General features: G+C 40.8%; 1 protein-coding gene across 1 annotated transcript in view; it reads right to left on the bottom strand.

Moving 5' to 3' along the window:
• The window catches only part of LOC148840970 (phospholipid-transporting ATPase ABCA1-like), a 55,457-nt gene that overhangs the window by 5,821 nt on the left and 24,565 nt on the right, over positions 1 to 25,071 (bottom strand). Inside the window, exons 10-45 of the mRNA XM_088936504.1 lie at positions 24,683 to 24,822; positions 22,578 to 22,694; positions 20,275 to 20,469; positions 18,600 to 18,805; positions 18,300 to 18,476; positions 17,719 to 17,941; positions 16,502 to 16,723; positions 15,466 to 15,670; positions 15,047 to 15,160; positions 13,748 to 13,919; positions 13,210 to 13,341; positions 12,847 to 12,986; positions 12,156 to 12,293; positions 11,822 to 12,042; positions 10,994 to 11,066; positions 10,594 to 10,796; positions 10,438 to 10,486; positions 9,891 to 10,007; positions 9,427 to 9,575; positions 9,078 to 9,202; positions 8,430 to 8,528; positions 7,906 to 8,095; positions 7,565 to 7,659; positions 7,258 to 7,290; positions 6,742 to 6,847; positions 6,559 to 6,633; positions 5,385 to 5,554; positions 4,980 to 5,157; positions 4,702 to 4,817; positions 3,739 to 3,883; positions 3,229 to 3,352; positions 2,827 to 2,956; positions 2,346 to 2,466; positions 2,087 to 2,149; positions 1,867 to 1,973; positions 364 to 505 (exon numbers count right to left, since the gene is read on the bottom strand). Of these exons, the coding sequence (XP_088792630.1) occupies positions 364 to 505; positions 1,867 to 1,973; positions 2,087 to 2,149; positions 2,346 to 2,466; positions 2,827 to 2,956; positions 3,229 to 3,352; positions 3,739 to 3,883; positions 4,702 to 4,817; positions 4,980 to 5,157; positions 5,385 to 5,554; positions 6,559 to 6,633; positions 6,742 to 6,847; positions 7,258 to 7,290; positions 7,565 to 7,659; positions 7,906 to 8,095; positions 8,430 to 8,528; positions 9,078 to 9,202; positions 9,427 to 9,575; positions 9,891 to 10,007; positions 10,438 to 10,486; positions 10,594 to 10,796; positions 10,994 to 11,066; positions 11,822 to 12,042; positions 12,156 to 12,293; positions 12,847 to 12,986; positions 13,210 to 13,341; positions 13,748 to 13,919; positions 15,047 to 15,160; positions 15,466 to 15,670; positions 16,502 to 16,723; positions 17,719 to 17,941; positions 18,300 to 18,476; positions 18,600 to 18,805; positions 20,275 to 20,469; positions 22,578 to 22,694; positions 24,683 to 24,822 (5,012 nt within the window). The remainder of the gene's footprint in view (positions 1 to 363; positions 506 to 1,866; positions 1,974 to 2,086; positions 2,150 to 2,345; positions 2,467 to 2,826; positions 2,957 to 3,228; positions 3,353 to 3,738; positions 3,884 to 4,701; positions 4,818 to 4,979; positions 5,158 to 5,384; positions 5,555 to 6,558; positions 6,634 to 6,741; positions 6,848 to 7,257; positions 7,291 to 7,564; positions 7,660 to 7,905; positions 8,096 to 8,429; positions 8,529 to 9,077; positions 9,203 to 9,426; positions 9,576 to 9,890; positions 10,008 to 10,437; positions 10,487 to 10,593; positions 10,797 to 10,993; positions 11,067 to 11,821; positions 12,043 to 12,155; positions 12,294 to 12,846; positions 12,987 to 13,209; positions 13,342 to 13,747; positions 13,920 to 15,046; positions 15,161 to 15,465; positions 15,671 to 16,501; positions 16,724 to 17,718; positions 17,942 to 18,299; positions 18,477 to 18,599; positions 18,806 to 20,274; positions 20,470 to 22,577; positions 22,695 to 24,682; positions 24,823 to 25,071) is intronic.

The following is a 25,071-nucleotide window of genomic DNA, read 5'->3' as shown; positions in this document are numbered from 1 at the left end:
AGGGCGTCTAACTTCTTTCAGTCTTCTTTCACACTTGTGAAGAAGAATCAGCACAACACCATCTGTTTAGAGCCACTGAAATATTCCAGAGCAAAGTTGTCATCTACTCTGCCTCCAAGTCAAACACCCCAGATTATAAAGGAGATAAAAAATTGCGAGGTCATAAATTAAATAATAAAACACAAATTTAAGGAAATTGCACATTTAAAGGTTGAGTTACAAAACATTAACAATGTCAAAATGCCATTCATGGTTATTAAAAAGGTCAGGTTTTTTTCTTAGAATCTTGTTTAAAATGCATTTTTTTCAGATTTGAACCCTGAGGCCTTCTGAATGTAGGAGAACTGTCCACAGTGTTCCTACCTTGCAGACCTCCTTCTCTGGTACTCCACGCAAAATAGCATAGAACTCCAGGTGCTCTCTTCCAGTCAACAGGTCATTGATGGCATCGAACTGAGGGCAGTAGCCCATGTTCTGGTGCACCTCGTGGATCTCTCTCAGGACACTGGCAAGACAAGAAACCCTAGGATTACACAGCAGCTGGAAAACGTTAACTCCTCTGTGGAACAGCACTCGATGGACCCCCGTTCACAGATTCATTGTGCACTTTAGAAAGTGAAGCAGGGGTATACTGCATTCAAAAGATGGAAAAAAGTCAAGATAAAAGATCTAATGCTGTAACTTTGGGTTAACTTTGGACATTTAAAGCTTGATATTTGAAGGATTTGATTAGAGTTTTTTCAATAACTAATGGATACTGAAGTTCCTCAGCATTTTCCAAAAACTAAAGGTGCCCTGGTGTCATGTATTGTACTTTATATACTGTAGTTCCCCTTTCAGAAATATATTCTAGCAGCTCACACGTTACTTGATCTTGTCCTGGTAAAAGGTTTCTATGTGCTGTATTAAGCCACAGCTACAAGGCGACCTGATCCTGGAATCCTTGATAAAGTCAGTGGACTAGAGAATCAACACTGAAACACAAACCACCGGACACAAGTTAAAACTCTGGGGAAGTGTATTAAAATCTGAGAAGAGGAGGTGCTTCTTTCACCACACAGTGGCAGGAGTCTAGCTAGCCATGTTGCAGAAGCCAATACCCCTGTTCTTGCACAAGCTGGCAGAATGAGAGCATGGGATCAATAAGCTACTGAAAACCAAATGAGCTGCACAAGCAGAACTGCCTCCTTCCTTTTCAATGGCTTCCACTCATTGGAGAACAATCTTATGTTATCACGCACTGACTGTCCTTCTTGGTCACGCTACTTGGAACCACATCCTTCCTACAGCCAGCCGTAGCCAGTTTGCTCTTGTTTAGACATCCAACGGATGACAAAGAATTACCAGCGATCATCCAGTCCACTGGGCAAAGTAAATATGCTCAGCCAGCAGAAACAAACATCTAACGGGCGAAACTTGTGAGTCACTAAAATGCAAGTGTTGCAAAACAGGATGAGTACTGTATATAGAGAAGTGACACAATCCAATAAATCAATTTGAGGACTGTAACTCATATTCAAGGATCACTTGTTTCATGGTCAGTATGGTCACTTCACCTGGTTGCTTGTTTTGTACCCGAGAGAAATCAGAACCACACAAATGAGTATTAGAACCAATAATATTTGTTGCTTTTTTAATGCCTTTCAACATATTTCTGAATTCCCTTTATTTTCTGAAATGTTGTCATAATAACCCTGTTGTGCATGATGCTTGTTTGGAATAGTTCTGCTATGCATTAGTAAGTGGCTAGTCCAAAAACTGGAGTCTAAAGAAAAGGAGGATTCGGAAAGAACTGAAAGAACTGCTAGTGCTTTGCAGAATGACGAATATCAACTCCAGAGCAGGTTGTCTAAGGTCCACTCTCACCTCTTTCCACTTAGGAAGGCCTCCCCACGAGTTACGTCTGTATCACCCGACAGCATCTTGAAGGTGGTCGTCTTTCCAGCACCGTTTACACCCAGCAGGCCAAAACACTGACGAAGCACACGAGAGCACTGCTTTAGATACTGTGTGTATGCATCTTCCTTAAATTGCACGAAAATCTTACTGTAATTCCAACAAAGTCTCATGAAACATTTGGCAATACCTCCCCTGGTGGGATTCCCACACAAAGACGATCCACAGCGGGCTTCCGTTTCATTCTGTACACCTGCATTACAAAAATACAATATATCAAGGTCTTATTTGAAGACTTCCCTGTCCTGGTCAGCACCAGCCACAAGCGTTTTACAAAACGTTTACACATGAGACACAGCACCAAAGTTAAATCGAGTAAAAAAATGGCAGCTTCTGCTCTGCAGAAGGTCAGCTTAGAGACATGTTATTCACTGGCAGTGCCCTCTCACCTTCGTCAACTCCCTGAGCTCCAGAATGTCAGTCTGGCCGCCACCACTCATAATCCTCTGCCTCTCGCGTGCCACATCTTCATCTTCATCACTGATAGGCTGAAGTTTGGGAGACACTGCCCTAAAGAGCAGCAACAAAATGTTTTCAAAATGCAGCTCCGAGCTCATTTGGAGCAGATGGGGCAGGACCGTGTTCAATTCAATATCTAGCTTTGCTACGGCTGAAGTAATTAGTACAAAAGGCAAAACTTCCACTAATAAACACATAAAAGTTTCCGACACATAAAAGGGTTCTCAGGAATGCCATCTAGTTGTGCTGCTGACATCTGGCAAAATTAACGATGTCCATGTGTTATAAAATGATAAAACTGGACTAAATGAGGCATTTCTGCTGGATTTCACTTTATTAACAACCAGTGAATGATGGCGAAGTACAAGAAATCTGATGTCTGATGTGCAGAGGTGCAGCTTTTGGCAGTACCTTGGCTTGATGCAGAATCTGTACTGGATGAGCACTGTAATGCAGAAGAACACCACGCCCTCCACTGCCATCGCGAAGAGGTTCCTGCCAACCATGTCCCAGGACAGGGGCGACCTGAAGCGATTCTCCCCTGCAAAGACAGCACTCTGCTCAGAGAAAGGCCCGGACACAGGCCCAAGTCAGACGGAAACTTTTAAATCCTGCTTACATTCCTATTTATTTATGACAAAGCCTTAGCACTGACTCACCTAAAAACAGTATAGCAAAACCTCCTCAGAATAATAATAATGATTCCGTATTAGACCCATTATCCTTGTTGTGGTAGGTATGATTACTGAAATCATGTCCCGTTTTAACTTGTCCTAAATGATTAAAACAAACGGTTTTGGTCAAGACCCTTACCAAATCTCTCCAGGGCGTCGGCCATAGCCTGATTTTTCACCATGTCGATCAAACCTCGTCCCAGACAGAAGTGCGGGAAGATGAGGAAAACTCGCTTCAGAATCTCATTCACTCCACCAAGGCTCTGGTGATAAGACAGACGGCGAAAAGATGAGATTGTGCTCGTGACAAAAGCCCCGGGTTGTCAGAGATTCACACTGTGCTTAATCCTCACGTCTTTTCTAAAGTAACGTGTGTCCTTCATTTTCAAGATATCTTATTCAGCAAGCTACAAACTTTCTAGAAGTTTTCCAAACATTTGTTTTTTTACGAATGTAGGGAGTTTGCAGCTTTTCTAAATCTTTCTGAAGCAGCAGAACACGAAGAGCTGGGTGAAGAGCTGTTAAACTGGTCCCATGAATCAATTAAGGGGCTGACCCAGCTGGACAGAAAACCTGTCCCATTGGGGATCCCTGCCCTATAAAAACCCATTTTCACTACAGAGACTTACACAAAAGGAACACGACTTACATGGTTGGTAAACAGTTCAAGTACAAAAGTGGAAACACTCCCGTTGATCCCAATGAACAGATTAACACTGGTGAGAACCACGTATGCCGTGCTGGGGATTTTGAAGAAGAAGGAGGCAGGATACATCAAGGGGGTGATTGACCACCTTAAACGAAAACACAGACATTAGAAAAGTGAGATAATGGTGGTTTTTACAGTAGGGAATACTGATTAACCGGTAGGTCTCACAAAAGATAACAAAGGATAGTACACTTGTCACAGATACTAATCACTGTTCATCAGTGTGGCTTTTGAGGATTCAGTAAGCTACAATGTGCTTCCTTGAGCAATTGTACCCTATACTCTTCTCATATTCCTTTTTTTCTATTTCACTGAGGAGTGCTTTATTATGTAGCTACAGTATGTTACCAAGGCAACAGTTCCGCACACATCAGTATAGAGTCATTATGAAGGAGAGGATTTTTTTTCAGTCAAAGCAACTTTGCCAGAGATAAAACATCTTGCTGCTGGGGTTGGGTTTGTGATGTCTCCTTTGCAACTTTTCTGCTTCTCGCAGGAGTGGCGGGGGCGTCTGACGCATTTCTGTGTTTTTTTGCCGTTCTTTGGGGAAAATAATGAAACGCAAACATGGCTTCTTTTGTCATCTTTTGTCAAAAATCAATTCACTGGTACTGTAGCTCCTGCCACACGAGCCCTTACCCCTGCCTTGAATATTAAACCTGTGACACAGTAAAATGTCTTTGCTGAACGCTACACCAAATGAAACAATCTGCATTTCAACTTTTCATTATCAACTAAGCTTTAATTAACCAACAGCTATTTTCCCTCCTAACAATCTGATTAGAACGCTCCAGAAAAAATACATTGTGAGAAACCATCTAGCATGCAATGAACCAGGCCACAGCTAGAGGTACACTAAGCTTCCCTGCAGCCCTTCCTAAAGATCACGTTTGTAAAACCTACCCATAGAGGAGCAGCAGAAGAGCCAGGACAGGCAGGTTGGCAGAGGAGACATAGGACTTTTGTTGAAAGCAGACGAAAATGATGATGACAAGTGTCGCAGGCACAATGTAGTTGCACTGGAATACATTTAAAAAAATCTTCCACTGAGTTACTGAACACACACATACACAAACACATTCCTAAAACAGCTGCAGTTACATCATCAGGCTTATGACAGTCTTGCGTAAGTTGTAACCAGCATCATTAAATATTTGAGGAGTGAAGGGCACATGACTCACCATATCCCAGACAAAGTTGGCCAACCAGTAGAGTCCGGGCTGGACTCCGCTGATGAACTGCATGTGCTTTGACTTGCTCACTCTCTCCTGGATCAAGAACACTACGAAACTGGCCGGCACAAAGGACATGGCGAAGATCACGCAGATAGACACCAGAACATCCACTGAGGTGGTCATCCTAGGGAGAAACACGGCATTTCAAATACTATTTATACACATTAGATTTCCGAAAGCTCTGCTACTTGTCTGCTACATTTAGCTTTGAAAAAAATCCAACGGAATCGACCTCAAGGTTCTTTTCCACTTCATAGATCAGGTTTAAATGTGCCCTGAATATAAAATTGCCGTTTTATGTTATTGTCTTAGTTTCAAAGGTTTCCTCAGACGTTCTCTGTCTGAACTTACAGGGCCACCTGTGAGAGCTGCTCCTTTGTGAGATTCAGAGGGTGGTTAAAGGCGCTGATCCCGTACACACTGGGATCTTCCCCTTCGGGTAGATTGGCGCGAAGGATCCCATTGTTCATCACATTCAGGAATGTACCAATGCTGTGCCAGCCTTTATTATTAAACCAGATCTGAAAGAGAAGTGGGGAAGGTCTCACTCGAATTCTGCTAACATGTTAACATTTAAATTCAAATGAAATGTTCCAAAGTAAGGTGGGAACAACGAAACAGGAGTCAGACCCCCTTTCTTCAATACAAGAGTCAATCCTTTTCCTTCTGTCAATGAAGTCAAGATCACACCCTCCCTATTATTTTTGTTCATTCTTGCTGGATGACATAAAATATCAATTTAATACAAATCAGTTAAGAGGACATGGGAAACTAAGTGTAAAAAGAAAATTCCACCTACTAGTCCAGTAGTTTTTTAACTACTGAACCTCCACCCGACAAGAAACTGGGGCCAACAGAAAGTGCAAAAACTAATCATAAGGGCAATTCTGCTTGCTATGAAGTTGTCAAAAAGTGTCTCTCTCTTGCTCATTGAATCTGCATCATTTTGAATCATTAAGAAGGTCAATACAGACAAAATATCCATTTCTATGTTTTCATTTTTCCCCCAAGGACAAAGCCTCCTTAGTACTGGACATTATGTGCCAAAAATGCTTAAAAGCGAGGTATTTTGTGTGAGAAACCAGCCGACTTACAGACTATCAGACATGAGTCCCTGGTAAGGAATTCTCCTTCTGACACTGTGCTATCTACCCTGGCACAGAAAACAGACGGAATCCTAGCAGGAGATTACTATGAAGCTTGGAAACAAAAATGTGATTACTGCCAAGGTCAGCAATGGAAAAAATCCAGTATGGTCACCAGAGTCACTCCCCTGCCCATCAGAGCCGAAAGAATACTTAATACTCTTAAAATACACTTAAACAAGCAGGGTGCCTTGTAAAACTGAAAGAAGGCTGTGAGAGTGCTTGATCATGTTCTTGGTTATTCAAAAGATGTAACGGAAACGTGTATGAATCAGTGATGAATGACTTTCCTGTGTGAGTGTAGAGACAGGTAACACCCATACAAAACTGAGCAGCATCACCAATGGGTTTGTGGGTCTTTCGGGACAATAAGAACTAACCTTCACATTATCTTTTGCATCCAGTCCCTTCATGAATCCAGATAAACTTCCCAAGAATCGATCAGCTGCTGCTCCCTGATGAAAAAATCCAGACATGTTAGAAACAAGGTCAAGTCCTCTGACTTTACACTGTAACCTAAGAGATTGAGAACTGAACTGTAATTTAACAGATTGAGAATTTACCTTTTCTAAGTCGAAAAGCCTTCTGATTCGAAATATGGCATCGTTAATTTCATCGCCAGGTGGGAGGACCTCAGAACTTCTTGCCCCCAGAGAGAATCCACCATACCTGAAAACAATTACCAGTCTCTTAGGGCATAACGGCAAACTATACTTTCTTTAGGGAAATTAGAAAGTACTTTTGTACATTACAATGTTATCTGCATTTTAACTTTTCAAACATTACAAAATATCCAATGCTACCCTGGATTATTATCACTTAAAACTCTGTAACATAACATTCTTCTTAACTTCACTTAACAACAATGATATGTAATATAGGGTGCCGCTAGTTCAAAGTACCACACTTGTTTTCCATGCATGTCATAAGAAAACATTTGTCATTAAAAAGCAAAGTCACTATATTGCAATTTGTAGGCAATGAAATTTTGTAATATATTTAAAAGTATTGACAGCATTGAACTGCACTGCACTACATTTGTCAGTTTATTAAAAATAAAAAAATAAAAATTTGAATACCTGAATTCGTTGACCCAAATCTTGTTCCTCAGGCTGTAAAAAATAAACGTCTTGCTTGAATAAATGTACTATGCCTTATTTTAAGTTAATTAAGTCTTACAAGGAGTGTCAAGCATAAATTATGAGTAATTCAATATTAACATCAGCTTAAACCATTTTCAATCATGGATTTTTACATGTGCTGTTGGCCTGTTTATACAATTCCACTGGTTTTCAATGAAATCCAAAAGAAAAAACTTGGAACTTGAATTAACTTTGTTAATTACTGAGTTGTTCAAATTCAGGCTGTTTGATGGCAGAACTTCACCTTTTGCCGATGATCTGTGCGTATGTTTTCACCAGGTAGTCAGATATATTTCTGCCAGTGAGGTTTTGCAGGGTGTCTCCTGTACTTAATTTCATCTATGAGAAAAAAAATAGACACTTAAAACTCCAATCTCCCCAGACTTTGTAAAGGTAATGATGAGTTTGGAAAGAATGAAAAAGCTGGTGAGCTAAACCTTAGCAAATTCATGGTCCGATTACAGCCCTTTAATACTGAAACAGCTACAGTAAGTGTTCAGAGTTAGCCTGGATCCTTGATAACAGTGTCGGGTTAGGTCCTGAGGTTGAAGCCTGGCGTAGCTTTGGTGGTTTGGGCCTTGTTACCTGAGGCGGGGGCAGTCCGCCGGCTCCCGCTGGGCAGTCAGGGAGCATTTTCTTCCGGCCTTCACTGCTGCACTCACAGCAGGGAGACGGCTTCTCCATTGTCCAGTTCGCTTTCAGGAAGAGATCCGTCACGCTGGCCGGCACTTCTGGTGTCACCCACTCGTTGTCCCCCACCAAGCACGGGGTATCTCTGGAAAGGAGTATTTATCAGCCCTGCTGTTTCTGGAGTTACCACTTTCACTTTCACAACCATGAACACACTAACATTTTTCATTCTTTGTGAGGGAATTTTTTATACCCACTCTTGGAATTTGACAGTGCCATACAACTGAAAAAACAGGCGGCATCATCAAACTACTGTAGGTAGTGCTAATGATAGATTTTAATATACATGAAATTAACTTTTATATAAGCTCCTTAATTCCTCCTTGATGTTCTTACTTGGAGTTGTACACAAGTGAGGGCAATGTGTCAGTGCTCCCATGTGTGTCTGATATGGCTGCTCTTCAGGAAGGAATACTTACGGAATAGGATTTCCTTTCATGCACCTGGTGCCGAATCCTGGACTGCTGGTCAGAGAACCCAGTAACTTCTGTGTGTTGGCATCTTCAGGGGCATCGTTGCTGTAACAAACCAGCAATCAACCTTCAGAGCGCTAACGCATTACATTACTCATCTTTTGTCTTTCTCATCTACCTGGAATTCCCATGTACAATTTCCCTTCATGAAATTAGTGTTGGGAAGAGGAGATGCAGAAAAATACCAAAAGAACCCTGTAGGAACTACCACAAAGATAACTTTATAAACATTCAAATTAAAGAATACTTTTTTTAGAGTCTTTTTAGAGTTCATGTTTTCACACATTAAAAGATAAGTACATGTGGCATGCCAGTATTGCACAGTGTAACCTAAACTGACAAGCAAACCACCATTGTGCAACACAGAAATACTGATTTCCTCCCCTTATATTTACCAGCAATCAGCCTCACAGGATTTTCAATACCTATTTTATTTGAAATAGTTTACAGCCATGACTTGACAGCAACAGGCCAGTTAATTTTAGTATACAAATTAACAGTAAACAAAAACAAGTAGGAAAAAAACAGGACAATTCATCTCTGTAGTATTCTTTTATTATTGGTTTTTAGTTCAAATGTGCACATACTCTTTACCTTATAAAGGTGAACTGCTCATCATACATCCAGGGCTGTAGTTCCAGGCTTGGATATTTTCCAAAAGGAGGAACAATTAGGCTGAAGACGAGGGCAATGCACACAAACACAGCCGGTAGCACAATCTGAAATGAAAGTCTCATTTAACGCATGCACAGGATACAAAGCAGACAGGATCAAATTCTCAGCATTTTTACAGATTTTCTTTTTCTTGCTCAAAGTCAAATGCTTCCATTTGTTATATTTAATATATGCTTTCAACAATAAAACACATTCCCCTATACTAATAAAATACAAATCATTAAGTGTTTCCTTGCACATATCTCTGAAACTACCACAACGAGTTTACCTGTGCGAAGAAGCCCTTCCTGGATCGACGTGCATACAGAAATCTTTTCCACAGCAAGGCCACGAACTGCTGTCTCTTAAGGCTCCAGCCTTTCACCTGATACGAGCCCTTCCCATCCATTCCACTGAGCCAGTCCGTCTCTCTGGATTCTGAAACAGTCAAACACAGAACAGGGCATTGCACACTGAGCTTTACAGCACGACAAAGTGCTTGCACTGAGCATAACATTACTGCACATCGCAGAAAGCCAACAGAGCAAATGCTAAGAGCAGTGTCGTAGTGTGGGAGCAGGGCAGAGAAGATAAAGGTGGGCTGCTCTCATTCCCTGGTATTTGAAACGGCACTTCAGCCCTTTCAAATGAGGGATACTGCCAGAGACAAGCAGACAAGACAAATCGAACAGCACTACTGTTGATGTAACTGCTGGCAGGAAGGTCTGTTCTGGGGCTGTGCAGTTCCATTACCTGGATCACCTTCAGAGTCATTACAATCGAAGGCGTCATCCTCAGTAAAAGGCCTCAAGCAGCTCTGTCTGTCTCCAAAGGCATGTCTGCGGTTCCTCCGAGCTGGGATGGTCCCATCTGAATGAATGCATTAATTAATAAAGCCACAGGACACTCAAAAAGTGGATTTAATAAAGCTTGTGACAGTATCCACCCTCAAACTTTGAGAACCTTTGTAGAAGTCCTAAGAGCAATCTTGTACTTGTCTTTGTAAGTCTACAAAAAATATCATTTTTCCCTCTTTTTCTGAAACAAAATGAAAACGGGTAATAAACAAGTAAATTCTGATTTTATTAGCATCTTGAACTAGTAATGTGTTTTGCACGGTCTTTAGGATGGTTTCTTGAATTCAGACCGATTAAGGCACAATGAATTTTGGAAAACACACTTCAAGCTTCTACATTGATACCTGACAAAGACATCTGTTTCCATCAGTTCACAAGAACATAGTTTCGTGTGAAGAACTATTTTTTTTTCCAAGTTCTAATGAACGAGGCATGTATTTTACCTGAAACCTCTGCATCGACTCCGCTGTCTTCGGCCACTTTAAGGAATATCTAAAAACAAGGGAAACAGTGTTAAATGGTACTGTCATACTGAATGGATCAATTCTGCAGGTCACAGAGACACCCACCCCCGTTCCCGCAGGCCACAGCAGCATTACCTCCTCCAGTGTGGTGTCTGATATGCCGTAGCTGGAGATGCCCAAGTCTGAGAGTCGATCGTCGATCTCGTGGAACAGCTCCACAAAGGCCCCGTCCTTGGCCGCCTCGTAAGGCAGCACATAGCTCAGCTCGTGACCGAAGTCTTCCACCAGCCGGGCCTTGGGGACGTGCTTCAGAATCACGCCGGAGATGAGCGCCACGTCTAGGAAGGGAAAGACGCGAACAGTTATGACTTGTCGCCGTCACTTTGCACCACGGCTGGTCTTTCACAAGCTGTTAACTCTGTATGCGTCATAGGCTGCACTTCAAATTTGGGAACACTGAGCACAACACGGAGTTCAGGCAAGGCTGCGTAAAGGCCTCTGCGTCCCCTCGGTCCACACGTTTCCACTCACTTACCGATAACGGTTGTGTCACTTTCCTGGTCACTTCCGAGTCCGGCATCGGAGCTGCTCTGGGAAACACTGTCCTCCTAAAACAGGAACACAGGCCTTTACTGCTTCCTGTCTTCCATTTACAGTTCTTTGTTTTCCACACTATTTTACTTACAATGTACACACTATCATGTGATGCTTACAATTCATGTCTAGAACACTTTTGCATCTGAATTCAGCAATAATTTCAGCGTTGATCTAAGATGCTAAAAAAGCATTCCAACCACACTCCTTTAGGAAGAACAGTCTACTTATTTTTTTCTTGCTGTGGCTCAACGTCAGTATTTCTCACACAGTGTTCCACATATGAGAAAAATAAAATAAATATTGCTTATATATGTTTTGTTATATGTTATGTCTTATGTTGTACGTTTGTTGTACAGACAGAGGCCACACACTGAAACTATGAGACTAAAGAGACTAAGAAAGACTAACCTGTCATCAGTTCCTGCCAGAATGACTGTGCATTTTAAAAAGTTTTGTTTATATAAATAATAATAATGTGCTTGAGGGTGTCCAATGTCTGTTAGGAGAGGGACAGTGCTCAGCAAAATGTTTAGATTTTTGTGACTATGCTGAGGAACGGAGAAGATCGAAAAAAAAAATACTGTTCTGCTCATGCATCTATTGACGGTTTAATTCAATTGACTACTTTATGAAAGGAAAAGTATAATTTACTGTTCCAATCAGGTAAGAGAACAGGAGATATGCAGATAATTAAAAGCCAAGATACAAATTGGACTTTGTTTTGTCATTGTGCTTTTTCTAGGGTTTTGCTTGAACCCAAGCTCACCTTTTTGATGTAAGACACCGTGCTGCTGCTGTTCCTGCAGGAGCTCAGGGAGGAATCCAGGTCTTTCTTCACCAGGGTCAAGTAGTAGCCCGTGCCCAGCTGATTCTTCAAGAACAGCGATGATCCAACACAGCACAGCTTGCCATGAGAGATGATGGCAATTCTGTCCCCAAGAATGTCAGCTTCATCCATATGATGCGTTGAGAGAATGATGGTGCGGCCTACAGCAAACAAAAAAACGTGAGGACATAAGGACAAAGTCTAGTCTTTTACTTTTTTTCCTTTCCTTGGAACTAAAGCCAAGAAAATAGCAGAACTAGGAGACAACAGTTACCTTGGCGATACTTCAGCAGAAGATCCCAGATGCCTCTGCGGGCATAAGGGTCCACACCAGCAGTAGGCTCATCCAGAATAACGACCTTTGACCCTCCAACAAATGCCAAAGCCACTGACAGCTTTCTTTGCATACCTCCTAAAATGGATAAAACAATGTATCATAATGCTGCTGAACCTCCTTTAAAAGTATAAGTTACAAATTCACAAAAAATGTATCCGGTGTTTTTGTGTCACAGGTTTTTTCCTCGGAAAGCATAAAAAAATAATTTTAAGTTTGGAATTGCCAGTTGCTTTTGTGTTTAAATTAAATCACAAATCACCATTTGACACTGTTAGCCCAATAGTTCCTTGCAAGTCAGTCACCACTTTCAACGGCAAGTTCATCAGAAGCAGACCAATCTCTGTGGTCAACTTTGTGTTGTGAGCTGATTTAATTAGTTAGTCCTAATTAATATACTGTAAACCCACCCAATCCAACAGCACAGGCAGCCAAGCTCCACTTGGGAAATGGTTATCAAGCGAATGACATAATGATACTCATAGAAGGGGCTTCTAAAATGGTGGAGCCACCAGGAATGCCAATGTATTCATTTCAGTTGTGTTGAACAAAAGAGCTGCAAATGTTTTAAAGAAATTAGAGGTTTTTGGTCAAGAACATTGAGCACTTCAACCGAGAAGTAGTCTCTCACCGGACAGCTGACTTGTTTTCGCCTTGCGTTTCTGAGGTAGGCCAACGTCTCCGACAATCTGCTCCATTTCTGCTTTCACTTCCTTCTCCGACAGGCCTTTCAGACGGGCGTAGAACCAGATGTGCTCTTCCACTGTCAGCCTTTTCAACACAAAGCAGTATTGAATGCCAAATGATACGGATAAAAACAGTAACCAGGGCTTTCATTTAAATCTAGGAACTAACATAAGCCAGATTTGGACTGTTACTCATGCTACTCATTGGGACACGTTAGCTTCCTATTTAAATTGACACCTGCAACATCTAGAGAGAATTAAGAGCAATGCAGCAAAAGAAAGGAGAGATTTCCAGGAAGGGAACATACTGATCAAACAGAACGTTGTGTTGTGGACACACTCCGAGGTTTTTCCGGATGCTGCTGAGTTCAGAACGGATGTCTTTCCCCAGGATGTAAGCAGTACCAGAGGTGGGAGGAAACAGCCCAGTAAGGATTGACCTACACTCACATACGACATGAAAAAAGCAGGTCAATACATTTCACAAAAGCTGCCATTTTTTAAAATATCAAACATACTATGCATACAAATAATTTTCTTAAATACTTGTGTGTTATGAAAAATAACTCCACAATACAAACCCTACTTTTGAGTACACTTCCTTCAACAATAATACAAAAAAATATTCAGATACACAAAATGATTTTCAATTTTACCAATCAGAAATTCCCCAACCTTCAAACCTTCAAGCAAGTTTTTGGAACTTTTTTCCATGAACTAAATTTAGCTTGCTTGAGTCACGAATGAAGCAGTCTTGGAACAAAGGCTGGAGATAAGTCATTCATACCCATGTCAATCATACCCATTACAGAGCAAAAATCAAATCCGACTCAACAAAGCTCTTACATGGTGGTTGTCTTCCCAGCTCCATTGTGTCCCAGGAAGGAGGTGATCTGCCCCTCATAAAAACCCAGATTCAGCCCGTCCACCGCCACCTTGTTTCCATCAGGGTACACCTTCACCAGGTTTTGGATGTACACTCCTGGTTTGAGATGTGCTGGCTCTTCCTCGACACACACTGAAAAAAGCAAATCAAAATGAAACTCGGAGGATAAGACAGACACATTTCCAAATCCTCATCTCCTCTGTAGCTTACAAGTGCCAGAGATTTTCAGCCATTTGCTGGTTTTCTTAGGCTCTTAAGCTCTCTCAGACACCAGATCTTGAACCAAGTAACAGCAATGAAAACGTAATTTTATTTAAGCCCAAAACAGGTCGGGACAAGGGCAGCCTAACTGCTCCAGTATATGGGAAGTTACTGTGTGACACAAGGACTTTGAAGACCTACAGTCTTTCATTTACTGATATAAGAGTGTTCACAGACCACAGGCAGTCATTTGGCTCATTTAGTTGTTGTTTGAAAGAAGCCAGGGTATCAGTTTTAACAAAAAGTATGGGCAGCCTGATACTCCTACAACCCTTTGAGTAAAAGATTGCCTCCTTTTCTGTTTTATGCCCCTCTGTACAGTTTCCACTTGTGTCCTCTTGCTCACATTTCAATGTTCACAACGTGTGTATTTTTTAACTACAACACCAAGCCCTGCAACCCAAGAGTTTATGCAAATGCTGCAGATTGAAGACACTCAGAGCTATGTTTGAGAAGATCAATCACATTCTTGTGGTTGTGGTGCTTAATGCAATTAGTATCCCAGTTCCCTATAATTACTGAAGGAACATCTACTGCGTAATTGAAGTGAGATGAATGGCAGCCACACACCAAAGCCTTTCAAACAACAACTCAACTGACGCCACAGTGTCAGAAAGCAAGAAAGATTTACAAGTTCTGTGTTCATCTTGTTGTGTGGCCATCGTTTGCTATTTGCTTTTGCCGAATAAGTCTCTGTCTTTGGAGACTACAGTAGCTCAGATAATAATGTCACATTAGTAACAGAGTAACTTACAGCTCTTTACTCTGCCAAAGAATAACTATCACTGAATTTACCAAGAATTAATATGTTTGGCTGTGGTTTCATTCTTATATTACAGCCCAACAATATATTTTTTTCCAGATTCAAATGAGTGTCAGGTCATGCAAACATTAAAATCAATATTAAGTTAGCATACTTTATTCTGCCAAAACTGTGAACTGGCCAAATGTCTCTTTAAAACGACTGTTAAATACACAGGTTAAAATAAAGCTCCTACCTCCCACATTGCCTTTCTTGTTTGATGTTGTGTTATGTTTCTTGTCCTCAGCTTCACCAAACCAGTAGGACTTAGTAAAGGGGAAATACCAGGGTCTGGGTATGCCGTACTGCCCTGTGGAAGACAAGGGTGTTACTGAACACAAAGAGAGAGGAGAGATTCACAAAGGCCTTTTTATAATGGGTTTACCTCCAAATATTCTAAAAAACAAAACACAATGATGCATGTGTATCTATTTTTAAATGAAAAAAAAAAGAATGTTTTTTTTTCTTCCATGTTTCCAAACTTCCAAAGCCACTGTTTCTGTTTAATTTCTAAACAACACTAGGACCAAGTCAAAACAATTGCAACATAACCTGCCCAGACATTCTGTTCAGAAAAGTCTGCCGTCCTTATAAACAACCCTCTGCTTCACCTACCTGGGAAGACAGTTTCGATGTACCAGGTCATCACTCCATAAAGGAAGGCATCGAAATACATGATGATGATGGAAGTGGTGAGATTATAGTTGTCTTCCTCTAGGGGACTGGAAACAAGGTTGTTCCACTGAATGCCAACCCCCTGCTCTTCAAACAGTGCAAAATACTCACATCCAAACCCAAATGCTACTGGGGACAGCAAGCTCTATCACAAAAAAACACAACGGGACAAGAACACACAAGCGTCAGGAATTTCTGAGGAAGCCAACGTGAAGAAACAGGCCACATTACTGAGGATACAGGCCATTGGGTTTCTCTTGTTCAAAGGAGCTGTGGCGATTCATACAATTCTCAACAGCACATGTGGTGTCTCTTTGGTCTTATTTAAATTCTTCAGACCTCTACTGCTTGATTTAGTCAGTGCATAATGAAGTTTGAAATAAAGAGGTTGTCAAAACACACGAGAACATGAGAACTGGTGTGTTCATTTACTATGACAAAGGTGCTTCGCAATCCTTTTTAAAATGAGATGCCGTGTCAGCAATTCACACTAAACAGCTGGATAAGACCCTCAGACCAGTAAAAATAAACACTAGGAGCTGAAGTGGGTCGAATGGCCTCTCTCGTCTGTAACCTTTCTTACATTCTTACTGGTCACTTGTGTGCAGTTGGGATGAAGCATTTCAGTACAGTTTGAACTTTCTCTAATATTCCTTAACGAGTCAAGCAATTGTATTTATTTACTTCTTCAATATATGTTTCTCTGGGATTCAACATACTAAACATATGATTTTCTAAGTACACTGGCAGCAATTTGACAAGCATTTTCTTCAGCCAAATACTCAGCCCGACACTAAGGCAAAAAGAACATTTAATGACATCTTATGATGGCAGTACTAATCCTCCTGTGACTGCTTTGAAGGAGACACCAAATTAAACATAATGACTGTTATTTATAATGTTCCAAGAAAACGCAGTGTTTCCAGCATCTTGAGTTACAGGCTCCTACAAAAACGGGTGACCCGGGTTTACTCACAGCGAAGACCTTCACTCCGAAGCCCACGTAGTCCTGCCAGGCGACGCACAGGACGTAGGGGAGGTAGAGGGTGAAGTAGATGATGCCCCCGCAGGCGGCAGCCAGGTTGGCGCGGGAGAACAGGGTGCTGATGAGGAAACACTGCAGGATGGTCACCACGGCAAAGGAGGCCAGGAACAGGAAAACCACCCCGGGGTCACTGTAGGGCAGCAGGTTTCCCTTCTGCAGGGTCAAGGGGAGAAACGGCAGGTGTCACCAGAGCCAGAGCTTCGCACCCCACCACCCACCACCACAGACAGCTGAAGCTCCAGTCCGGCAGGGTTTATAGGCAGTCCTTAAATCAGCATTTAAAAAAAAATGTCAAAGAAAAGACCAAAACAATTTCACTGTGATTAATTAAACAGGTGGAGAGTTCAATTAAGCAATTTAGAGATCGTTTAGAACAAAAATCAGAACATCCTTCACCCCTGATGTTCCCTTCAGTGAAATATTATTTGCTTAATTGCTCAAATCTTTAAAAAAGAGGCGATTTCAGGGTGACCTATAAGAATAACTGGGCCGCAGCCGTTCCAGAACCAGGGCTAGGGACTCCGGGTCTCAAATGTGCTGTCTCTAAACTGTAGTGGTGCCAAAGTGTTGGCGTGTCTGAAAAGATGATAACTCCTAATGGGGGAAAGTTCCAGAAGAATATTTGCTCCACTTGCACGGAGTTATAAACTGTTTATTTTTCAAAGCGTGGTCCAAAGCATGTCAAGTCTCAGCTTAAGTGTGCTTGTGTCTGCATGAAACATTACAAGGCTCGGATTATGCTACTACATCCTGTCTGTCAAACAGCACTGAAACTCCTTAGCTTTATGCAGCATCATAGCATTTAATTAATACTGTGCTTACTGGTTTCTGCAGTTTATTGTTGTTTTATGTTACTGTTTATCTGCAGCCTTTGCATCTTAACTTGATGTGAATGCAAGTCATTTTTTTCTACTGTTTTCATTCAGTGGGACGTCTTTATTTCAGTACAAGAAGAATCCTTCTCTTTTGTCTTGTCTTCTCTTGGATTTTAGGTCGTAATGCTGTAACTCTTTGATGATTTGGTCAGTAGAAGCTTTTAACTTCAGGACAAAGGGCTGTAACTGCTACCTAGCCACCCTGTGATTCGGCCTGCCCTTCACTGACAGGCACGGTTTCCAGGCCCCTGTATCAAGGAAAGGGAGGTGTACCTTCAGAATCAGTACGAGCAACGCGGCGCTCATGAGGAGTGGGATGAGGCTGCTGATGAACCAGCTGAACCACAGGATACCGTTGTCCAGCCCCATGATCCTCATGGTCTCCTTGAGGCGGGCCTCCTTCTCATACACGATGCCCTTGATGATGATGGCCACCGAGTAGATCCAGGCCAGCGTCATGAACAGCGGCAGTGAGCGGCTCATCACACGTAAAAAGCTGCAGTGGGCGAGACAAAAGTGCGCGGCGTCAACAATCCGGAAATTTCCCTGTGAGCCCCAAAACCCAAACCCCCAAGAACTTTCCTGTACTTTAATTAAAGTTTTCTGAACCACAAGAAAATGCATAATGCCGTCAAGGCAAACTAATATTAAAAATCCATACTTGGGGAAAACCAATTCACTGATATCATGCTTTAACTCCAGCTTTCACCAAACGTTTACATCCAGACAGTGGCAGGGAACATTCAAGTAGGCCACAGGCTCTGGCACTGCCAAACTGGAACTGTGAATGCCAAACTGCTTAGAGGAAAGCACTCTTATCATTTGTCAGTGTAAGGAGTTTTGCTTTATCTCACATGTCATCCACGTAGCAGGGGTAAGGCATCTGCTGGATATAGACCCCTATCCTCTCCTTGGTGCCCGTGACAGCTCGGATGATGCTGTGCTCGATTACGTCCTGGAGGTAGGAGAATCCGCCCCAGATGTAGCGCAAGTCTTCAAACGGGTCGGCTCTAGGACCAGGATCCCAGTACCTTTCCAAAACACAAACCTGACCGTTGAAAAAGGGACTGGCAGTAAGGCCTCTGTGAGTGGTTTTCATTACTCATTTGGTGTCTGTTTCTGGAAAAACCCCAGAAACAAATAAAACTACGTACCCGTCTTTGATCTTGTTGGTCCTTTCCACGTTGTCAATGTCCATGCGGATCTTGTAGTCAACTTTTGTTGGCAAATCTGAGCTATTGGTCTCAATTCCCGGAAACACGATTCCAGCCCAGAACTTCCGGTCATCCAGTAGCTTCATGGATTTGTTAATGAGTCGTTCCTCAGTCGCTACCGGCTCCAGCTTGTCTAAGTTGACACACTTTTAAAAAAAATCCAAATAAGTCACCCCTTTCAACAAAGAGATGTCTCACTAGAAGACAACATCTTACAGGAGTATTTTTATGGAATTTATGGAACAGAATAGTTACCAACATTCAGACATTCCTGTTTTTCAGATTTTCTAATGTCTTTTGTGAGATTTGTAGTGATCTTAATTCACCAAGAAAACTCTAGACATCAAACATCAATTCAAACTAAGCAATATAAACAAAAATATAAATGATAAAAATATGTATCTTTCTTACCTCTAGGGTAAATCATATTGTTTGAGTGGCAACAGTAAAGTTTTACCATTAGGCATAACATAAAGGATGAAGTACTGTTTAGTTTGTTTGTCTTTAAATCCTTCAATAGAGTTAAATTCTGTGTAAGCTGGTGAATAAAATAATTCAGTTCAATAAAATAAAAGGTTACATAAGGTGAAAAAGATCTTATTGCGTATTTGTGTGTGTTTATTAGAACTAGCTACCAAACTGTTGCACTGTAAAACATCTGATCCCAGGTCTGGAAGGGTACGTACTGTAGTTCTATGACCTACTGTACAGCTAGCTAGAGTTCAATTAAATTGTCTTATTATGAAACCAGCATTAACAGTTCAGGTTTTGTTCAGACGTGGCAAATTCGATTTACAGGAACAAGTGTCTAATTTAATACAAATTCCAAGAAGAAAATAAAAACAAGGGCAAAATAAAAAGTCTCTGAGCTGTTTGTACTGTTTGTATGGACAGTTTTTATAGTAATATGAAATGCTTGTAACTCTTTAATCCCAAATATGCAAGGTTCAGAAACATTAGTCAGCAGCAGCAGTGTTATCAATGTAACTTTCCGCAGGTGCCAATAGAAAAGGCCATTATTTCCACTGTTGCAAAGCAGAGATACCTCTCTGAACCCCGCTGAGAGTTATGTGTTCAAAGCAGTCCACCCGAGGACATTACAGCAGTACGCTAGTAAGAATCGTTAAGTGCAATTGTTTTGCCACTGCTATACACTATATCAGAATAACCAGTCATTTAAAATGCAATGTCAATCACGCAGATTTAATTCTGTCTTTATTTGATGTGGAAACCCATCTTTGACTTTTCAAGATTAAATTCTCTGTACATGACCTTCACACATCCTCATATCACAAGACGTGCTGTCTTACTGAAAGGAGTCGTTTCTCTGTTTTCAAGATCCATGCAAGATGCTGTTTCTTCATGGTCACAAAACAAGATAAGACAGACACATCCAAACTCTAATTCCATATGCAGGTATTTTCTCTTTACATGCTGTACAGAATCACTGCCATTGTGTCCTAACGCAGAGGTTTTGAGGCTCAGTGTTGATCTTTTTGGGCACATTTGGGACGCACAGCAGAATTAAGGCCTTGAAGGGAGGAGTAATAAAGGAGAAGGGTGCTGAATTTAGAAAATTCGACTTCTAAATCCATTGCTGAATAGAGACACTGACCTCCATGAATCGAGAGATGCTCTGCACTGCCTGGTCTGTCTCATTGAAGACGTCTCTCCATGTGTACGCTGTTCCCCGAGGACGAGTGTCCTCCGACTGTTTGGATAAGAAACTCGACACGTCTTCAACTCTCAAGTCTGTGCCATTTAACTGGGCATGAAAGAAGCTGACGCTCGCGTTGTTCTGAAGGAGAGTCTGCATGGAACAAAGAAATCCACCAGCATTACAAGGCTGTTTGTTCCATTTGAAAACCGCAGAGCTGAGTAGATGAAGGTTAAGAAGTCTGTTTCATTAAAAAAAAACTTTCCCCATTTCACTTTTGTTTCCACAATTCCATAACAAAGACCCTTGGCAATTCTAGTTGTAATATTTCTGACAAATCGCTAATCATTTCCCAGTTGAGAATGAAGAATTTAAGCCCCGAGGTGTACCATACTATGAAAAAGTGGTTCTTATGCAGGCTTTAGAAAGTTATTCCAAATTAAGATCAAGCAGCTGTGTTTTGAAAATTAATTCAGAGCCATTCATTTCCTAGGGATTACATTTTTTAACATTATTTATTACAAAATGAAATTCATTCTTCACAAATGTGAAAAACCGAAGAGCAGAAACGTAGCCGATGACAGAAGGGAAATAGTCTAAAAGCAAGGTTTTAAACAGCACAGATTCAGAAGATATAAGCCACAATTTTATTCCGGAAGTAAGCTTTGATTGAACCATACAGGGGCTGTTAACGTGTGGTAATACATATTTCACGTCAAACAAAGCCATTCAAATCACCTGATAATCGTTTGTCAAGTGATCTAGCCAAGTACGGTAGAATATATACGGGAGCTATACGTAAGCATTCCTCAAGGTGGCAGTGTACCACTCTGTGGCTAACCAAACAGGAAATGTAATATTGAAACTCAAAAAGTTCACCTTGAATACATATTTCGCACTTTAAAAGAAGGAACTAGACGATGCATTATCCAATACACTTTTAATAATCATCAACTGTTTTTGAAGCTAATTTCTCAGAATAAATGAAAAATGCATTTTTTCCATACTTTAGTCCTTTGAAAATCTAACAGGTTTTAATCATCTGGAATATTTAAAGAGTTTTTAGAGCCTATATAATATTGATCAAAACAGAATTAAATTATAATACAATTTAGAGAGCAGGAAGTTAAAGTGTTACAGCTCTCCTTTACTTTGTGCATTAAAGAAAAGGAAAAAAAAATTAATGTTTCACAAATAAATCAGCTTGCAATATGTTTCAGCTGCCTTTAATATGATTACATGTACTTGAAAAGAGAACTATTTTAGTCAGCTTTAAGAAAACAACTTAAGGAACATAAATAAGTCAGTAGGGCAAGCACCCACTATGTGGACAACAATAATGTGGAAGAGACTAACAACAGACTCTTTGTCGTTAGGCTTTCTTGGTATAATATTATGTGGAACAACCCAACCTCCCAGCACTAATTCAATAGCCAGAAAATGAGGACTCTCAAGCATCGTAAATTCACTTCCACACGAGGGATTATCTAACAAGACCCCTGACTGTTTGGCCTCCTTTCGGGATCCTGACAATGGACACTTTTGCAGAGTACTGTCACACTGCCTTTCTCCATGTTTATGTACTGGAGGATTGATGCAATCTGGGGTTTGGGAATCCACAAATATTTAGCTCTTAAGGAAAACCTTTTAGATACTAAAAGAGTAACTAACATGTACCACATTAATCTAGAGTTTGGCCACAGCTCTCGCCCCACTTCCTAAATATAGTTTCATAATGCCAACATTATCAAAAAACCACTTATACCTGGTAAGGCTAGCGCTTATTCACAAGGTTCAAGGAACTGGACAAGAAGCAAGTCCATCACTGGACACACACACACACAAGCATTTGAGATAGCAGTTAATATATGCAGAATGGCTTTGGGGAGACCATGTAAACCAGACCTCTCCAGAATCAAACACTGGCCCAAGAGCTGTGATGCGGCTGTCATGCCCACTACACCACCATGCCTAATTGGTATTAAACCCGGTCAAAAACACAGAAAAAAGGGTTTAAGGTTCGAACGAAAAAAGATTAACCCTTTTCACTTTTTGGTAGTGCTCAGGCCAAATGGATTAATTATTGCTGTTACTGATCTCATATGCTTGATACCATATTAAATAGAACAATATTATATTTACTGTAAAAGGGAAATGCAAATAAATATTTATGGATGTTTGGTAACAATAATATACATTTTTTAATTGAACCAAAATAAAGTTTTTTTGGAATAAGTAATTTACTGAGCCATTTCACCTACCCGAACTAAATCCATTTCCTCACTGTTCTCCATGAAATTCCAGATCTTGGGTTTCAGTTCATCCCACATGCCTCCCAAATCTCGAAATATGCCCAGCTCCTGAAACGTCTTGTTAACCTGAAAGAACCGAAGAGGCTTTGTTACCGGTGGCAAAGACGTGATGACTGGAGTTCACTTCAAATAGAAACATCTCATTTCAGCTTCCTTCTCATCATCATCCCAGAAATTGCAGGGTAGAAAGAAACCTCTCATGTGTGTTTCACAAAAAAAAAACAGCTATTATGGTTACACACGAAAGACGCTTTCACATTTGTGGTAAACATATTGAATCAAACCCTGCCAGGGGCCTATCTGACATACGGTAGTCCCTGATGACACTATTAACATCAATGTCAATTGAATGAACTGGCCTGTGCTTCTTTGTTAGAGACTATGGCCCGAAGATTCTGCTATCAGACCCATGCAGCCCCACCGTCTCACAGATAATGGGTCAAGGAGCTCACGTTATCCCTCCAACCTGAATGGAGTTGGATATAGTTAACGAGCACTGATCTAGTGCGATCTGGCAGCCCTTTCTTTTCTATCTGAAGAGCCTCCCTCAGGCCTCTTCGATCTGCTCCTTTCTTTTTCGTTCCTGTCTCTTTCCTGTTCTCCCATTTATATGCATTGCCCGGCCCATGGTTTCGTGTTCAGGCTTCTTCAAAGCTAGGCAGAAATCATACTTTCCTCTTTACAAAACAGTAAACAACTGTTTCTGGACTGAACAGTAAACTGATACATCCGTTCTTTTTCTTTTCCCGTTTACAACCGTTTTTGTGCAATATATGCCAGGGACCTGTGCAATACATTTATATTTATATTCATATTGTGCAATATGACTTTTTTGTGTACTGTTCTGTTCTGGTTTGTTCTTTGTGTGTTCTGGACTGTGAGTAACTCTTCTTAGTGCACTTCTCACTGTACTGATTGTATTGTATGTATTGTATTATTATTATCGTATCATTCGTTACACTGTGGCTGTGTTGTCTGTGTTAAGCTGCGGTTGCACTGCAATTTCCCTCACGGGATCAATAAAGTATCTATCTAACATCCACAAAACTGTCATTTTGAGGTCCTGTATGAATAGAAAAAATACTGCCTTTACTTTGACAACTGTTTATGGTCTGCTTTAAGCTAATGTAGCTACTTCTCCTGTGTTTCATAATGGCAAGCCATTTTTCTCATTCTCATTTAAGAATTATCCTGGATGAAACCCTGGTGTGATTTGCTCTCTTTACTTTTTTCTTACACTGTTATGTGTCTAAAACCATGACTAAATGAAGATTTCTCCCATGTTTTTGATCGGATTTTGCATCTTAAAACACAAGGCTACTAATTTCAACAAGACTTTAGATTGCTTTTTATGGAAACCCTTCATTTTTGCTACCCGATTTACACTGGCCTAAATGAGAGACGTTACAGAGCTTAGAGAAACCCTAAAAAACTACAAATTATGTGGACAGAAAACAACTGAGAAATTTAATTCTGGTAGTACTGTGGCTTGGAGTATAAATCTAGTGGCTCCTTTAAGTATTTGTACATTTAGGCCTAAATTTTAAAATCCCCTATAGAGAAAAGCAATAAATAACATTTCTCAATTATGCATTCTAATAGAAACCTCAGTTAGAAATTTTACAGTGAATTGTTCATTTAATCTGTAACAGAACTAGACATTAGAAATGCATTTACCAATTCTTTACAAAGAAATCTTTAAAAAATGTATGCCCTGTCACACATTTTATGACGAGTCTACATTTTTGGGGGGTGTGTATAAAACATTTGAAAAACCTGACTTTTGCATATTATACTGCTGTATAATCAATATATTCCAAGTTCATGAGATCTGTAATTTCCACTGGGTGCTCTTCCTTGGCTAAAGTGGTACAAATTGTGCTTTAACCGCACATCACTCCAATTAAAATGGATCCTATTCGTTAAATTAAAATTATATACAGCAAAGCAAGATGAATTCAACAAGAATAACAGAAAAGGCTGTTCCCGTTTTCAGAGGTGGACACCCTTCAGCTCCCACATCTAGCTGTGAAGCCTCTTCGGGATGCAGTTACCTCTTTAATAATCCTCTGTGTGGCTGGGGTGTCTGGAGTATACAGGATCTTGCCCATGAGCAGTGGCTTCAGTGCTCTCCAGATCATTCTAGAAATGGGGCTGGACTCCAAATTCTTCATCAGCTCATTGCAGTATGGAGCTAGAGAGAACACATTGTTCATTATGTGCAGAGCAATGGGACCTTATTTTCAAAGTCCTCTCTCCCACGCTACTTAAACAACCTTTACAAAAGTTCTCTTTTAAAAGACCAAAACATCTGGCACGCACTCTGAGGAGACTGTCCTGGGTTCTGCATCGAATATTACAACAGACAGCTTAATGCCTACTTCAGCTGTTACAAACAGGCACTCAGTTACTGGCAATGCATTTATAAGGTGCAAAAAGATGT

Source organism: Atractosteus spatula, chromosome 1 (assembly GCF_055471065.1).
Source record: "Atractosteus spatula isolate fAtrSpa1 chromosome 1, fAtrSpa1.hap1, whole genome shotgun sequence".
NCBI lineage: Eukaryota > Metazoa > Chordata > Actinopteri > Semionotiformes > Lepisosteidae > Atractosteus > Atractosteus spatula.
Note: the sequence above shows the minus strand (reverse complement) of the source record. Positions and strands in the feature narration are given on the sequence as shown.